The sequence below is a fragment of the Phaethon aethereus genome, assembly GCF_964289735.1.
Source record: "Phaethon aethereus genome assembly, chromosome: 16".
Lineage (NCBI taxonomy): Eukaryota > Metazoa > Chordata > Aves > Phaethontiformes > Phaethontidae > Phaethon > Phaethon aethereus.
In genome coordinates, this window is record NC_138592.1 from 16,845,938 (window position 1) to 16,863,364 (window position 17,427).

Consider the following 17,427-nt stretch of genomic DNA (forward strand, 5'->3'; position numbering starts at 1 on the left):
AGATGCGGGGGACGCCCGCAGCGTGGCGGAGCAGGGAGGAGGAGCACCCTGGCCAGGGAACTAGCCCTTTTTCTTGATTAGCTCGCAAGCGCAGGAATTAAGCGTTACTTAAGTAAGTGTAAGCTCTGCAGCCTCAGGGCTTGAGTGGCGGATAAGGGAATCCACGTAACAGCCTGGTCTGGGCAAAGGGGACTGAGCCCCGCTTGCCGTGTGTGTTTGTTGTCTTTCTTCACGAGCTGCTGACAGCGAGCTTCAGTCACAGAGCAGGCTGTCCTGGCAGTGGGTTTGCAGTTCTGTCTGCCACAGCGTGTTTTCTCTTTTCTGCTTGCAGCCCGTCCCGTTCGTGCTGCAACCGGGGAGACGAAGCGCCAGCGACTCCACCCGCGGAGCTCTGGGTTTCGCACCAGACGGGGCCTCCTGCTCCAGCGCAGCCAAGGGCTGAAGCTTGAGCTTTCAGCCGAAAGCTGCCGCTGCTCCGCGGGCTGCCCTGGCCGAGGGAGCTTCCCCGTGCCGCCGCGGTGCCAGCCCCCCCGCCCCAGGGTGCCCACACGCCCCATCGCCGCCCCGGTGCCAGGGGCTGCATCCCGCCGCTCCTGCTCTCGCGGACGCTCCCCGGAGCGCGTGCTGCACGCAGCGCTTTGCGCGGCCGTTAACGGTCTCCGCGCAGAACGCGCCGGAGCAAACCGCTGCCTGGGCGGCCTCTCCCCCGCGGCAGCCCCGCAGCCCGGCGCGGCATCGTCAGCGAGGAGCGAGAAGGGAAGCGCTGCCACAGAGCGGCCCCGAGCGAGCCTAGCGCTCCCGGCCCCCGGCCCGGCTCCCGGTCGCGCCCGGCGGGCAGGGTGAGCCGCTCCACCCGGTCCGGCAGGCGCCAGCCCGCGGCCCGGAGCCGCCTGAGCTGGCGAGCGGGGCCATGGCGGCGCGGAGCCAGGCCTCCCTGCGGCGCCGGCTGCAGAGCTCGCAGGAGGCGCGGCAGCGCCAAGCGGTGCTGGTGCGGCTGCTACAGGCGAAGGTGAGGAACGCGGGCGCCTGCCCGGCCCGTATCGAGAGCTGCCCCGGGCCGCCACGGCTCCCTGTTGCCCGTGTGGGCAGCGCCGGGCAGGGCCCGGTGCTGGGGCTGTCGGGACCGGGAGAAAAGCCGGGGCGGGAGGAGCCGAGCCCCTCACAGGCTGCAGCCGCTCATGGCCATTGTGTGTGCCCATCCAGGTCCTGCAGTACCGGGCTCGGTGTCGAGAGCTGGAGCGGCGAGCGGGAGCAGCAGGGGTGAGTGTGCAGGTTGCGGACGAGAGGTCGCCTGCGTAGCATTCGTTGACGCAGACAGCACAAAGCTCCCCGAAGCCGGGGCAGAGGAAAACGAGGTTCTGCCACCTGAGGCTGGAAGGAAGCCCTGTACGGTTGCCCGTCGGTGGTTTGTCCGGTTGCCGCTCATAGAGCAGCCGGTAGGCGCAGAAATGCCCATCCAGAAAAGCCTGTCAGGAAGGCTTTTAGCTGCGTGCAAGAGGGCTTTGCTGCTGGAGCAGCGTTTGTCCTAGGTCTCGGGAGAGGGCTGTGCTGCCTGGTACGCTACATGGCTGTCTCTGAAAAAGAGCCGCTTGAAACATGGCATGTTGGAAGGCGAGAATGCTGGCGTTCCACATGCAGAGCCGGCTCTGCGCTTTTCTTTCTGCTTCATGGCTAAAGTGAACCCAGGGAACGAAGGGCAGGAGAGTGGGAGAGCGTTCCTGGGGTTCGGGTCGAAGTGAGCGCTCGCGGTCATGAGCTGAGGATACCTCGCTGTGAGAGTGCAACAGTGGGAGACTGAGGAGAGCTGCTGCCATTAGCTAGTAACGCCCCTCCCCTCCCTTCCTGTCCGTAGTCACAACACCGTTACGCCGGGAAGGAGCCCCGAGCTCCTGAGATGATAGCCAGCAAAGGGAGGGGAAAGCGATGGGTGCTGACGGGAGCGAAGGGAACAGGAGAATTTGACTAAACATGTCCTTTCTCCTTCAGGGCTCCCTTGCAGGCAGGTGGGAAGCTGCCGAAGAGCACCCCCTGAAGAAAGCACTGCTTCAGTGGGAAGAGGAGCAGCAAAGGTACCAGGAAGGAGCGTTCCCTCATACTTGATACACTGGATGCTCGTGGAAGTGAGGGGAAACCTGTCAGTGCTAGCTGGTCACCCCAGGGGAAGCGGCTGGGCAAGCTGCTTTGAAAGGAGAAAGGTCCACAGTCTGTTTTCCGTGGGGCAGTCCTAGGGGTGTGTGCTGAACAGCTCTGTTTTGGGTGGGGGTCTATTCCGGGCGACCTCCAAAGGACCCTTTCCAGCCTAAGCAAATGAGCTTGCCCTCACAGAGAGCTCTCAGTTAATGCTAGAAAGCACTTCTACTGCCTCTCGGTTTGACAACAAAGTCTGTGTGGAGGGAGCTGGGAAATGACGGGGATGCTGCTTGTGGATAGCAGTTGTTCAGAGGCCTCATTGCTGTTTCTCCCTTTCAAAGGTGTAAGAAGCTGGCCAAAGTGAACACTGTCCTGCGGGAGCACCTCGATAAAGCGAATGAGGTTAATTCAGCCCTCAGAGAAAATGTTGGAAAACTGACGGCGGATTGGATGAGGGCCCAGCAGGAGCTGGAATTGAGGGAAAGTGAACGGCGCGCTGAACGTGAGGTAAGGAGCGGCTACGGGAGCGTCACGGGCGATGCCAGGGTGGAATGCGAGTGCATTTTATTTGTGGCCTAGAGGACTTGCTGTGGGAAGGTTGTGGCTCTGTTGAGGCTGTGTTGGTGTTGACGAGCAGAAGCCAGGGGTGTGAGATGGAGGAGTGTCAGCAAATTGTGGTGATGGAAGATGCCCACCTGCTGTGAGCGTACTGCTCGGTCTTGGAGGCAAATGCTTGCTGTTGCTGGGCACTGCAGGGCAGTCACAGAGGACCGCTCGTCTTTTTAATAGTCCTGAGGTGTCTGTCTAGAGCAGTGGAGACCAGAGAGGACTGTGTGCTTTGAGGTTCAGAGGAGCCAGCAGAAGAACAAGGCAGGCCTCCCTTACCTCCCGTAACAGCCTGTTGGCAGGAAATCTGACGCGGGTCTCGGAGGGGCTTGTTTTTGTCTTCCTCCACCACGACCGCTGGACACCTCGGCAAGGCGAGAGGAGGAATCGTGATCAGTTTGCTTTGCTGCCGTCCACTCCTGCAGGAGGAGCGTGGACGTTCCCTTCTTGGCAGTCAGGTGGCAGGTCTGCTGAGGATGCTTCTGTGGTGGCTCCTGAGCCCTTGATGCCCCTGTTGCAGTGGTTGCTAAAGGAGACCTGGGGATGGTGGCTGTAGTCTCTCCTGTGTAGAGAGACTTGTGCAGTGGCAGCGAAGGCTGACTTGGCATTTCTTTTTGTCTTTGCACGTTCAGCTTTATGACAGCTACTTAAGGGGTGAACATAACCGTCTCCTCGGCCTGTGGTGCCAGGTGGTAACCTTCCGCCGCCATTTCCTGGCAATGAAGACTGCCACTGACCGGTGAGTAGAAGCTAAGGCTAGAGCTCTTGCAGAAGAGCTGTAGCTTCCCTTCACACCTGCTTTTTGAGCCTCGATGTTAACTTTAGTTGTGGCTAAAGCTCAGATTTCTCCTAAAGCATTAAGCGTGCTTTAGGCTATTTTCAGAAGCATTTTGTTCGATGCTGGTTTTCAGGTAACGCTGAGGGGCTCGGGCTATAGGCAATGCAGGGGCCTTATTCAGGTGACTTGACTATGGTGATGTTTGGGCATATTCACAGAGACACAGGCGTGTGTGGACACATTGGAAGAGACTCACCAGCGCTATGCATGCCGCACGTAGAGCAGTCCCTTCTATAGAATGATGAAAATCTGCCTTAAATCTCACTGAGTTTCTTTTCCCACTGCTCCCGATGGAGAGATCATTCATGGATATATTTTTTTTTTTTCTTCTCAATTCCAGCTTACATTTATTCTGGTCGCTTTGTATGTGCTTAGTCCTGTACCAGCATTGCTGAGAGAAAGAATATCTTCTCTACCCTGTTTCTGCATTTATCCAATTAATTTTGCTTAGTCCAATACCTCTTTTTGTGATTGTTTTCTTGTATTTGGGCTCTCTGAAGTTCCTTTCTCACAGTTGCCTTCTACACAAACAAATGTAGCGTAGCCGTAATAGTACCTTCTTCTGGTGTCAGCATGCAGTTTATTTCCAACTCTGGGTTATTGTCAGCCATTTACCTTCTTTGGCGATAAGCCATCCTTAGTGTGTGGAGTGTGCCTGACTTACTATTCAATTCTTGTGATATTTGTGCTTTTTTTGCTACAACATTTTAAGCTTATTCTTACAGCACCTTGCTGGAATGTTTATTCTGTAGATATTGTTGTGAGCCTCTTAGCAGTCCAAGGGTTGATAATAATAGCCCGCTTAAGGCTGATCCCCTAGGTAGGTATAGAAGCTGGGGACCTTGGTAAAATGCCTTACATCTGTTGATGATAACTAGAGGATATTAATAAGAGAGAGCAGGAGCAACAGTTAATAAGAGTAATGAGAGGCTCATGAAGACTTCTGGCTGTGCCCTCCATTTCTTCCTCTCTCTGAGGAGAAAACAGGCTCATTTCTCAACCGTCCCTAGACTTGTTGCTCACCTGTCAAGATGTGTCCTGGTCCCAAAGTGTCAGATGAATGATTCGTCCGCAACGAAGATGTCATCTTTCCTGCCAGCTTTTACTGTTGCACAATTACGTGCTTCAGAGGTGAGTCGGCTGCTAAAGATGGTGGCGTGAACATGAGCTCTTTCTTTATTCTTCTTCAGAGATTTGTCTGAGCTGAAGGCAGAGCAAATGAGGGTTTCTGGATCTATACTTGTAAACTGCTCCCATCTAAAATCCGTCGTACAGCTCCGGCAGCCCATCACGCTGGGTAGAGCTGTCCTCAAGGATCGGGCAGAGCAGCAAGCGGGACAGGAGATAAACCAGGAGACTCAGGAAGTGATGAGCTTACAAGTCAAGGGGGACCTGGAGAAGAAGGAGCTTCAAGACAGGTGAAGGTGTTTTAAATGTGGCTGTTGCCAGCGTGATCTTTTGTGGCTGCTGCTTGGATTCCTAGCTGGGCTGTGCTCACGTTTAAAACACAGCCATTCTGCACAGCCTTGTTTCTGTCCCTCGTCAAAGTACTGCCTTCCGCAGAAAGGACAGAAAAAACGGTCTGAGTGACAGCAGCTCTTCTGAGTAAGCCCGGACTGGAAAAGAGATTGCGTCTTTCAGTGCTTTTGCCGTTAAGTGGTTCTTGGTGAGCGGTTGAGACCAGTATAAAGAGAGCTCTGTCTCTCGTACAGCCCTTTTGCTAGCCAGGGCTGTGCTAAAGGGAGTTGGGAGGCATTTGCCCAGGGCCATCATAAGCAGTGTAGCACCTGTGTACTGACAAGTCCTTGCAAGGCTGAGTGCAGAAGGCCTCTTTGGGGCAAGAAGTGCTGTTTTGCAACATTGAGCATATGAACCTGTAGAGATGAATGCTGCCCTTGCTGTATTTTCTGGGTTGAACTTTCTCTGCTATGCTTCTGGGAGCTGCTGAGCTCTTTAACAGGCGATGGTGTGCAATGCTTCTGGAATGGCACGTGGACCTTCTGTTCTCAGGGTGGTGGAGCTCTCGGCCTTGCTTGTACAGTCTCAGAAACAGAATGAGGAGAAGGAGACGACCATGAGGACACTTCACGACACCGTGGAGATTCTAGTATGTTTTCCCTTTATCTGGGAGGTGGCGCAGCGTTTGCTCTCCAGGCTCAGCACAAAGAGGTGTAGCTTCCTCAAGAGAAAGAGTGGCAAAGGTGCTAACTGTCTGGGAACGTCAGGCACATGGCCCAATATTCCTCGTGCGTTGGGCCCATGTGGAGTCAGTCCAGGTGCAGGCAGTGGCAGGGGGGCTGGAGACAGTTCAGGTGTCTTCCTCAGGGGGGTTGCAGCAGTGCTATTGTGCCTGTGGCTTTCAGTCTCTAGGGATGAGAGTTCCTTGGAATGGATAGCTTGACAGCAGTCTGTAGAAACTAGCTGTTGGTCTTTCTCCTCTTAGTTTTTGCAAAGAAGAAATTGAATAGATGTGGGAGGGAATATACTGGAGTCACTAGGGCTGAGGCTTATCGGCATGGCAGTGCTACTGAGGATGGGAATGCTACAGAGGGGAGCAGCTCTCCCCTGCCCACCCTTGCCTTATTCTGTTCCCAGGAAGGAAGTCGATTAGAGAAAGAATATGAAGCTTCATTGACTAGAAGTGTCAAAGAAGAGAATCTTTCCCTCCAGAAGCTGATAAAAGATATAATGGAGGTGAGTACAGAGTTCAGAGACTCATAGAACCATGGAATAGTCTGGGTTGGAAGGGGCCTTTAAAGATCACCTAGTCCAACCCCCCGGCAGTGAGCAGGGGCATCTTTAACTGGATCAGGTTGCTCAGGAGTTGGGACCACAATCGCGGAGCACTTGTGGCCACAGGGACAAAACTGCTTTGTTGACTGAAGAAATGAGAGAATTGAGTTTTGAATGACTCTAGGGTGAAGTGGGGGGAAAAGGAGAAATAGATAAAGGAAGCCCAATAGAATGAGCAAAGAGTAACGGCTTGATGCGGGCTTTCAGGTGGTGTTAGATGACAGTGACAGTACGGTCAGCATTACCTGCCCTGAGAGTTCCCAACATGCAGAGCCTAGCAACATCCTCTCTTGTCTGAGCCCCCTTGATGCAGAGCGTGCCTTTGTATTGGTTCAGGAAGCACTGGCAAGGAGGCGAGGAGCAACACAGGTGAGAATTTCTGCTTGTCTTCCCTGCTGGCTCAGCTGCTAATGCCATGCTTAGCTTGACAGCTTTCCATTTACTTTGCCAGTTGAGCCAGTTCCTTTCTAGCCTGCCCACTCGAGTATTGCTACCTTGAGTATTACCTTGGCAGTCTCGCCAGCTCTGTGTTCTACTTCTTTTCTCTCCTTGATCTCCACCCCCTCGTGACAGCTTTTGCCTTCAGGCGAGCTGTCTCTCTGCTTGCTGCTTCCACTCCAGCTACCTGGAGCCATCTTCCCTGCTCCTTATGGCTTTTTTGTGCTCTTTCCCTGCCCATTCCTTGCAGGCCGTAAGAGAAGAGCTTTCTGCCAGGCAGGACTCTCTCAATTTCCTGCAGCAGCAGCACAGACAGCAGGAAGAGAAGTGCAGGAAGCTGCAGCAAAGGCTTGAGCAACTGGAGGAGGAATGCAAGGCGTCCAGCAGCCACCGGCAGCACCTCCAGGCTCTGGTAGAAGCCCTCCAAAGGTGAGTGTTTCCTCCTCCTCCTGCGCTCTAGAGGCAATCTGCTTCCAGTGCTGGGAGTCCGGAGGATTTATGGGCAAAGAACTCGCCTGCCCTGCCACGCTTGGCACTTTGTCATCCTCCTGTCACTGCTTTTCATGCTCTACTGTGCATCGTAAGGCTGTCTTGGAGATTCCGAGCGTTGTTGGACTACAAGAGGCCTCCCTCTCGACATGCTGCTTCTCTGAATTGTGTTCTTTGGGTGCCCTTCCTAGCCACTGCTGCTCACTGAATGAAGGCAAAAGCCTGCCTTCCTTTCTCCTTCCCTCCTCGGTTACCTGGCAAGGGGGAGAGCAAGTTCTTCCTTACCGTGCTCCCCACAACTCCATCCTGGCGTGATGAAAATGGGACCTGTGACTCTTCAGGCCTCTGTGTTCTTCTAAGTGAGCCTTGTCTCTGCAGTGACTGTGCAAACCTTGAGCAAACCAGGGAAGAGCTACAGCAACAGCTTGAAGTAACGGAGCAAGAAGCCTCGCGTCTGCGTCAAAGTAACTCTGAACTGCAGTTGAAGGGAGATTCAGCCCAGAGGGAAAAGGTGGAGCAGCAACAGGCGATGGAGAGAGCACGTTGTGACCAGGAGCTCCTGTGAGCGTTAAAGCTTTCTCTGGGCAGGGGTGGGCATTGCTGGACTTGAGGAGGCCCACCGTAAAAGAATGAATTTTGCATGCTCCTCGTTTGTAGCACAGAAGGGTGATGGGACTGCGTGGGCAGGTCTGGCTACCTACTGACACACAGCATAGCTGCCTCCTTGTACTTTCTTTATGACCCTTTAAAAAAAGTCATTCCAAACCTGGCCAGAGTAGTTGCTGACAGGCATAAGCTGAAACAAGAGAGGCTCAGACTGGATTCAAGGAGAACAAAAAATTTGAACCATGAAGGCGATCATGCAGCAGAACAGGTTGCTCAGGGAGGCCATCCAGATGCCATCCCTTGAAATTTGGGAGACCCGAGTGGAGAGAGCCTCGAGCAACCTGGGCTGATCCCATAGCTGACCCCAGGTGCTTTGAGTTGAAGATTGGGCTAGAGGCCTCCTGGGGTCCCTGCCAGCCTGAACCATCCTGTGATCCTATGATTATTGGACTGGAAATTCATACACATCTCCTCCCCAAACAGATTGCAGGCTCTTCCTTCATCTCACTGCTGAAGGCAAGAGCAATTGTGGGAATATGAATCTGGACTTAGAAAGTCTGTCTTGCCCAAAGACGAACTTTGGAAAGTCTCGTATCCAATGTGTGGAAAAGGAGAGAGAGAACTAACAGGCAGGAAGCGGTTGAGAGTACCTGAACCTTTTGGAAACGTTCTGTGATTTCTGGAAGCTTGTTTTACTTTCTCAGTGACAAGTGTTTCACCTACATCAATGACAAAGAGTGAGGCAGCTCTAGTCAGGGAATTCCAGTATTTGTTAGGTGCAAATAGGAAGCTGTTGGAAGTCATTCAAACTGCCATATCTGGGACACAGGATGTGCTCTTGGTTTTGGAAATGAGCATATTTTTACATTAACCACTTGTTTGCCTTTCCCCTTCTCCTAGACTGAAGGACTTAGCCGCACTTGAAGGCAAACATTCATTATTACAGAGCGAGCTGGCAGTCGCGAGAGAGGCACTGGAGGAATCGCACCTTCAGAGGGATCTGCTGAAGCAAGAGAAACACGAGCTTACGGTGGCACTGGAGAAGGTATGGTCACCATCTTGCTAGGCAGCGCTTGTGGGAGAGGGAGTTGTGATAACAAGACCACCGCAGATGCTGCTTCTGGCAGTAGAGAACAGGGACAACGTTGTTCTCCATCTTGGAAAACGGTGATCAGAGCACCCAGGCTCTTTGGGGTAGTTAGTCCCCACGTGCTTATTGGGAGCGCTGAACTGGGAGTATGTCAGAAACGCACGGCGGTGTGGACTTGCTGCTTGAAGTCGGGGATTTTCCTGCTTTTATTGTCATGTTGTTCTTTTGTCTCTTCAGGCTGAGCAGTTGGTAGCAGAGTTGACCGGGGCTCACAGTGAGCTGAGTGCTGAAAATGCTGATCTGCATGTTGCAACAGCAACCATGAGCAGCATCAATGAAGCTCTCGCACTGGATAAAGTGCAGCTGAACAAACTTGTGCTGCAGGTGAGCAGCGCTGCCAAAGAGCTTGTGAGGTGTTTGTCTCCAGCTGCTGCTGCTTCTGAGACTTCTTGCCTTCCGACCGTACGGCTGACTGAATATGGACATGTTGTTCCTCTTCCTGTGCATGCCAAAGCTTCTTCATAGTAAACTCTGTATTTTATTTATACATAAAACTGTATTTTGTTTCCTCTCTGCTTCTGTGATTGTAGCTGGAGCAAGAGAATGAAGTTCTGTCAGGTAGAGTGGCCGACATGGCGAGAGCAAAGATGTCTGACCAGGAGAAGCTGAGCCTGTGTAAAAGAGCAAATGACGAGCTCTGCACAGAGAAAGCCCACCTGGAGCAGCTGCTGCAGGAAGCAGAGGAGCAACAGGAGAGGCTGCAGGCAGAGCTGAGGTGGCTGGCAGAGGAGAAGGAAGAAACCCAAGAGAAACTCAGTCAGGTGAGACCAAAAACCTGGTGCTTCTGGGTGGGCATTGGGCTGCTTGGCTCAGTGAAGCTGCATCCGTTGGATTCTGCAGTGGTTTTGTCCAGGAGACACATGGCAGTGCTGGAGGTCATGCTTTTACTGTCATGTTTACTTCTTCTTGGAAACGTCTTGATGGCTTGCAGAGCTTTTGATAAGCTGCAAAGAGACGATTGCATTGTCCATGAATCTGAGTGGGGCTACTACTCTCACATGTGGCCAAAGCAGCAAACTGTGTAGCTCTGAGTCCTTTTTCTGAGGTGAAAAGCAGGGCTGCATGTTCCTATTTATGTTTTTCATTGAGAAGTCTGCAACTTTCAAAACTCCATTTGTCTGAGCCTAGAGAGCGGGACAAAGCTGCAAGTCAGTGCCTGCTGTCATGTATTGCTAAGAGTGGCAGTGACATCCTGAAATTGTTGAAATGGTATTGTAAGACATACATGCAACTTTGTGGCTGGAAAGCTGCCTAGGGGAAAAGGACCTGGGGGTGCTGGTCGACAGCCAGCTGCGTATCGTCTGGCAGCGTGCCCAGGTGGCCAAGAAGGCCAACAGCATCCTGGCTTGTGTCAGAAACAGGTCCTGCCCAGCAGGACTAGGGCAGGCAGTGATCGTGCCCCTGTGCTTGGCAGTGGTGAGGCCCCACCTCAACTACTGTGTTCAGTTTTATGCCCCTTGCTCCAAGAAAGACACTGAGGTGCTGGAGCGTGTCCAGAGAAGGGCAACGAAGCTGGTGAGGGGTCTGGAGCACAAGTCTGATGAGGAGCAGCTGAGGGAACTGGGGATGTTTAGCCTGGAGAAGAGGAGGCTGAGGGGAGACCTTATCACTCTCTACAAGTACCTGAACGGGGGTTGTAGCGAGGTGGGTGTCAGTCTTGGCCATTATTAGGTGTGCGGTGGGACTCGATGATCTTAAAGGTCTTTCCCAACCGAAATGATTCTGTGATTCTATGGATTGTTAGAGTCTCTTTAGGCGTTGAGGAAGAAGAGGAGAAAGAGGTGATCACACAAGACTCTTCAGTCAGGACTAACTGATTTTGGTAGCCTGGAAGAAGAGCTTGGGAGAATCATGTCCCTAGAGGAGACTAGGGAGTTTGTCATCACGGAAATGTCAGTGTCACAATGTATGATCTTGGGTATTATGGGATAGCTTTGAGAGAATTGTTTGTTTCTGACGGTCTGTTCTCTGTTAGATAGCCTTAGTTTTGGAGTATGTGGTATGTTTGGCAAATACCCAGCAGCGGTGTTAGACTGAAGAAAAAAGCCCAAAAATTGTGGTTAATCTTCAAGCTGGAATACCAGCAAGGTATATTAGACAACTTGTTTGTGTAAGACAAGTAAACAGTGTTCTTGACATGAGCTACTGTGCCAACAGAGTCTACCATCTCTTTGGCCACATCAGCCAGACTTTAGACACCAAAGTAGGTGACACTTTGAGTATTTTCTTTTTCTAGAAGGTGAAACCATGTGTATTTTCACTTTCTCCCATGAGCAAAGATGCTTTTGCTCAAACCTTCCTGAAAATTTCCAGCACTACAATAGATCCTGGTAGAATGTCAGTTTGCAAGGTGGCAGTTCTGGAAAATGCAGAATTTGTGCATGAAAACACGTAGTGTGGGATACGTACGTTTGTCGTGAAGGAGCTGTGTGGTCCCCGGCACGCCAGCAGGGCCTTACGCATCTCTTCCAAGTTAACGGTGCCAGTGCCTTTTGGCAGCCCAGGGTATGAGCGTGGTATACAGCAGATGCTGTTAAGCTTTCAGCCCACAGTACAGGAGCTCTTTCTGCGGTAGCTGGTTCACCAGTGGCACTGGCTGGCTCTGCACAGAACTCCAGAGAAAGGGCTCTAACTGTATTTTGTCCCGCTTTCAGGTTTACCATCAGCAAGAGTTGGCAAGCAGTGGTCTGGAGCAGTTGCGCCAGGAGTCCTGTCGCCAAGGGCACGCGCTGGCCGAGGCATCCAAAGAGAAGGAATTGCTGGTGCATGAGAAGGCCGCCCTAGAGGTGCGACTGGCAGCCATGGAGCGGGACAACCAAGGCCTTTCAGAGCAGTTGGCGGAAACCAGGTAAAGGCAGGGAGGAGAGCCTAGGCAGGACGTTATTTAATGTCTGTAATTATAAAGGTAATCATTACACGAGGATTTATTGCATCTTGCGTGCTTTTCAGATGTTTTCACCTTCCATGCACAGAAAATGGAAGACTCTCGAGCCAAAAGAAAAAAGAGTCTACCATGATTTGAGTGTTATTTTCTGACAGCTAAAGCTCCCCTGAGCCTTGGGCTCATGTTTCTGCCCCCTTGCACTTCACACAGGTGTGAAGTCCAAAGCAAGCCAACTTGGCTCTGCGTTGAGTAGCAATTAAACCATGCAGACATTTACTGAAACCTGAAGTTTCTCTCTAGTTTTGGTTTCTTGTTCTGTGCCTTTGAACATAGATCTTCCCTTAATAAGTAGTTTGGCATGGGATCTTCAGAATTCAAGGCTGTTGCGTACGGACATTGTGAGGAGGACACTGCCATTTAGGGTGAAGCTAGAGGCTGAAAATCTTGAGGGCCTTCTGTTTCTAAGCTAACTCCTGTCAAGTATGGTGCAGGACCTAGAGCTGGTTACAGCAGCAGCAGAGAAACCTCTTTTGAATTCTCACCAGTCTTTGGGGATTGTTGCCCATCACTGATGCCTGGGTCCTGGGCTCCTTACCACCTGCTGTTCAGAGACAGACGTTGCGGAGAAGTTATACAGGGAAGGAACAAGCTTCTGTGCTTCTGCTGTATCGGGTTTCTGAGATCACATGTGACAAGTTCTGCTTTTCCCTTCCACAAAGAAAAAGAGAAAAAGACTTGAGATGTTTGTCCTCCTCTTAGGTGTTTTTTAGAAGACTCCTGAACTTGCAGATCTGTACATTTGGTATTTGAGATTGATTGTCGTACTTCTTGACTTCTACACTTTACCACTCCAGAGTATGTTGTTAGCAAGGCTGATAAACGCCATTTTGACTCAGTGTGTTTCTTGAGAGCTGCTGCTTCTTTGGAGCTCCAGCTTCTCTTATTTGATCCAACTGAATTATGTTTGGTCAATTATTGGGCTGTTATTAAATTATTAAATGTTCAGCTCCTTTTTTTTTTTTTTCCGCCAAAGAGATAAATGCTATTTTTAAAAAGAGATCAGTTAGTTATGAAGAACCTTTGGCAATAGATAATGAAAAATCAGCAACTGTTCTTGCCAGATGCTGTTCTCAAGAGCCTTTTGTTGTCACAGTTTTGGAGTCCCATCTTTTCTGTTTTAGAGCCTGAGTTCTATTTATCCATGAAATGGGGCACATTTACTCTGGACTGCCCGAGATCGGCGTAATCAGAAATCTGTGCTTGTTCTCCTTCTTGGAGATCGATCCTCCGTTGTCCATCAAAGCAGTGAAATCCTCCCGTTGAGGGTTTTACTGTTGTACCACTCGGGTGCCCCGTTGCCCTGAAGGACGTTACCCTGATGGCATCCCTGTACTAGTGAGGCGGTGCTGTGTATTGGAGGACGCTGGCACGCAGGGCGCTGTGTGAGGTCAGGGAGGTAACTGCAGCTCCTGGTTCCAGAATCCTGTGTATCTATGCACCAGCTGGTTGAAGTCTCTGGAGTAACAGTTTGCCTCTGCAGTACTACAGCTTCCTGTCTAAGGAGTGACAAGTCATTTGGGCTACTGCCTACTTAGTTAGCAACGTGGAAATAAAGGTAGCAAGTTTTTCTCTTGACCTTCCCAGCGTTTAAACGGAAGGATACCTGTCTCTCCTTTCAGATCGTTCTTGTTCAGATAAAATCTAGTTCTGATTTCTTACAAATGCTGCTACCAGCATGAGATTTTACTATATCACCTGATGTATTTCTTTGGCCCCTTTTAAATATAGGGAGTCTGGAAAACTACCTACCTATACCTATGCTATGAACAGCACTAAAAAGTCACGAGTCAGGGTAATACTCTTCTGTTTTCTGTGCTGCTGCAGAGCAACCTGGAAGTGCTGATGAGATTAAGGGCTGCGAGCAGAGGCTGGGCTTTTGCTTGCCGGCACAGACGTTGTGGGCACAGCTACCCGCGTGTCCTAGATCGGACAACAGCAATTTAAGATTTGTCTACTGAGATCAAACTCGGCTGGGCTTTTTTGCGTTACGCTAGGTCGTAAGGAAAGCCCGGGCATTCCCTCGGAGGGGCCTGCATTGCTCTTGCAACGGTAGAAATGTGATGTCTGTATACAAGTTTCCATGCAAGCCATTTTCCATCCTCAGGTGTAGGGACCTTGAACGACTTCCTACTGGAATAAGTCTGCGTGGATGTCAGGAGCAAGAAGCTCCTTTCTCTCCGTATTCACAACTTGCAGGTCTATGAAGGAGACCCTGGTATCCAGCCTGTTTGAGGCTCAGCAGCACTTATTTCAGCTGGAGATCAGCAGGAGTCAGCTTGAAATCCAACTTCACGCAGTCAAGCAAGCCAAGGAGGTGATACAAGGTGAGAGCCTCATGTGCCTTGTTTCTGGTGGTGCCCTGCCCTAGGGAAGGTGGTATAAAAATGGCTCTGTGTCCGCAGTGCTTCTGAGGAGTGAAGGAGCTGGAGGCAGATCCCTCCTAGACCGAAATTCAAATGGCGTAAGGTCAGTAAAGTCAGAAGCGCTGCTTGTGTAGACTCTGAATCTTGCTGTTTGCCGTGTTTGCAGGGGAAGTGCAGTGCCTTCGATATGAGCTGGAAGCAGAGCGATCTCTCATGAAGCAGGAACGGGAAAACATGGCGCAGCAGCTCTTGCGGACAGAACAGCAGTGTGACAGTACCCTCCAGCTTCGGGAGGCTGATCATGAAGCGGAAATAAACAAGCTCCTGCAAGACCTGGTAGGAAACAATATGCTTCTGAATTCTTGACGCAAGCCTTGTGGGCTGGCTTCAGGAGAAGAACAGCCTGAGCATGTGAAAGGGCAGCAATCATCTGTCACAGGCCACACGTTGCTAGGCCAGGCAGCAGAGCCAATGGCTCGCACTTGAAGGCCCGTGAAGACCCACGGGGCTATGGTGGGAGAGTATATGCAGCCACAGGTTCTGTGTGGGCGTAAGACGAGTTCAACAGAAGATTGGGTGGTCTCCACCCAAAGCGTGGCAGCTTACGGAACAGGCCCCTGGTTCCTGGTACTTCAGTTCGTGGCCTGTGTTGTGACTAGGGCATCAGGGTACTGGTCTCTTTCTCACCCTGCAGTCCACCTGCACCTTGTCATTGATGAAAAGGCAGGTGAGCTTTGAAAATAGAGACTCTGAGAATAGAGAGAAATCATGAGAAGAGAGGTGCTAGGAAACAGGCAGCCATCAAAGAGGGGAAGGAGACATCCCCTTTTCTTTGTGGTTGGACTCAATGGTCTTAAAGGTGTTTTCCAACCTAAATGATTCTATGGTTCTTCTCTGTGCTGAGCCTCCCTTTAAGTTCCTTGATGGGACATGATTTATGGATGGCAGAGAGCCACTGCTGTGCACTGTTGAGGTGGGGGTTTGTGGGAGGGATGAAGCTTTGCTTTTTTTTTGCGGAGCTTGTCTGGGAGTTCATCTTGAAGCCTTTTCCTCCACTCCTCAGGCAAGCAGAAGCAGAGCGGGGCAGAAAAGCAGAAAGAAGTGGCTGAGTGAATGTGATTCTGAGACAGGAAGAGGAGAGAGGTGACCCTGATGGCACGTGCCAGTAACTTGCTCTCCATTTGTGTTTACAGAACATCACAGAAAAGCTGCAAGCAGAGCTGGACAAAACTCGGAGAGAGATCAAGGCAGTGGAGAAGAGGCACAATGAGGAAATCCAAACCACCAAAGAGGAAATTAATACTGTTCTGCAGGAGAGGGATGCTCTACGAAACCAGGTGACTGGAACAGCAATAGATGACTCCAGTCATCAAACAGGTGGTCTCTCCCCTTCTTGCCTTTCCATTGCAGAGCAGCAGGCTGATGGGGTAGTCCCTCCGACTGCCACCTTACTGTGGTCTCCATCTCAGCTGGTCTGAAGGAGACTTACTGGTCAGCTGAATTGCAGCTGCTGCCCTGGACAGATGGGTTAGTCCCTCTGCCTGTTTGCCAGCGATCATCAGAATGGATTTCTGCTGGCCAGTTACTGCTAGCCATGTTTCGTGAGGTGGTTTTTCAGATGAACGTGGTGACCCACGTGGATTTTTCAACAAGTCGGCTGTATCCACTGTGAATCTAGTACTGTCGTGACAGGGTGAAATTTAAAGTTGTTCTGTCCCTTTCCTCACAGTGTGTGATATGTCTGGCAGTGACAAGCTGTAGTCTTTGACTGCTTTGTTCTGTTTTGCTTGAGGTGGAAGAGTTGACGTCTCAGTTAGCAGCCTCCAAAGAGTCCCAGCAAGTGATTGGCCGCAAAGCTCAGCAAGATCTGAGTGAGGCACAGGAACTGTCAAGGCAGAAGGTGCTGGAGGTTGTGCACCTCCAGAAGATCCTGGAGGAGAAGAGGAGTCAATGGGAGGAGGCAGAACATCAGAATGAGGAGCTGCAAGCGTGTCTGCAGTCCTTGCAGGAGGAAAGGAGTCGATGGGAAGAAGCGGAGCACTGCAACAGAGAATTTCAGGCTTTGCTGAAGGTCCTTGAGAGTGAAAAAGCCAGGTAAACAAAAGCCAGTGGGAGTCTCCCTTCTGTTTGATGGCTTGATGCCATTTCCAGATCTTTGCATATACAAGCGGCTCTGGCAGCATTTCCTAAAAAGCAGACTTCTGAACTACCCATGCAGAGATGTTTCATTCTCTTGATGCTGTGTTTCATTTTCTTCTAATCCTTCAGTTACTGTTTTTCTGAAGACGGTGGCTTTTGGAGTAGTCCTTCCCTTCAAAGGCGGTGTTCTTTTGTTAGGTCGGCACATTAATACTGATAAACGAGACTTGCAGGGGGTTCAAACCTGAAATGCACCGAAGGAGGCAGGTGGAGCTGCAGTACAGTGAGCTGGATTGATCCATCAGCTCCTCCTCGGGTCCAGTAAACTTGAAGCATTTGGGATCTGTATCGGTCTTCCATCCCGATACCTCTGGTTGGGAGAAGCCATCTTAAAACCATGGTTTTGAACTAAGCCAGATTCCCCTCTGAGACACCCAGGAAAGAAGAATGTTTCTGATTGCCATCTGTTTCCTCGCTCCTCAGAAAATCCCCACAGGTGTCTGGAGAGGCTCGAGCAGGGTCCCTGCCAGCCTCAGCAGCTGCAGATAGGACTGACTGTCCAAGGAGTGCACGAAAGAAGAGAAAGGGTAGGCAGGCTACTTCCCCTGGTAAAGTCCTGCCAGTCTTCAGCACATGTCTTCCCTGAAGAAGAGAAATAAAAGGCAGTGCAGTCTTGCTTCCCCTGCGAGGGATCCTGCGACTTCTATACGGATCTGAGCATTTCCTCCAAGCCTCCATTACCACGGCTGGTGTCAGCCGTCATTTCTCTAGCTGAAAGTGATATGGGTGCTGGCAAAACTCCCCAAAGATCACCTTGCTGTCAGTTGCTGCTCTTCCTATCAGGACATACAAGCTAGGGGGAGAAAATGTCTCTGCATTATTGACAAAACGTCTCCCTTGGCATCTCATTAGTCAGAAGAAAAACTTTCCT

General features: G+C 51.1%; 1 protein-coding gene across 1 annotated transcript in view; it reads left to right on the forward strand.

Annotated features, from left to right (window-relative positions):
• The first annotated feature begins 257 nt into the window (after positions 1-257).
• Positions 258-17,427, forward strand: part of LOC309410751 (uncharacterized protein) — a 28,781-nt gene continuing 11,611 nt past the window's right edge. Inside the window, 19 exon segments of the mRNA XM_082007197.1 lie at positions 258-1,009; positions 1,204-1,260; positions 1,987-2,069; positions 2,472-2,637; positions 3,369-3,475; positions 4,765-4,992; positions 5,585-5,681; positions 6,170-6,268; positions 6,575-6,736; positions 7,056-7,234; positions 7,673-7,855; positions 8,801-8,945; positions 9,228-9,374; positions 9,581-9,811; positions 11,705-11,898; positions 14,191-14,318; positions 14,524-14,693; positions 15,551-15,694; positions 16,150-16,451. Of these exon segments, the coding sequence (XP_081863323.1) occupies positions 911-1,009; positions 1,204-1,260; positions 1,987-2,069; positions 2,472-2,637; positions 3,369-3,475; positions 4,765-4,992; positions 5,585-5,681; positions 6,170-6,268; positions 6,575-6,736; positions 7,056-7,234; positions 7,673-7,855; positions 8,801-8,945; positions 9,228-9,374; positions 9,581-9,811; positions 11,705-11,898; positions 14,191-14,318; positions 14,524-14,693; positions 15,551-15,694; positions 16,150-16,451 (2,921 nt within the window). The 5' untranslated portion in view covers positions 258-910.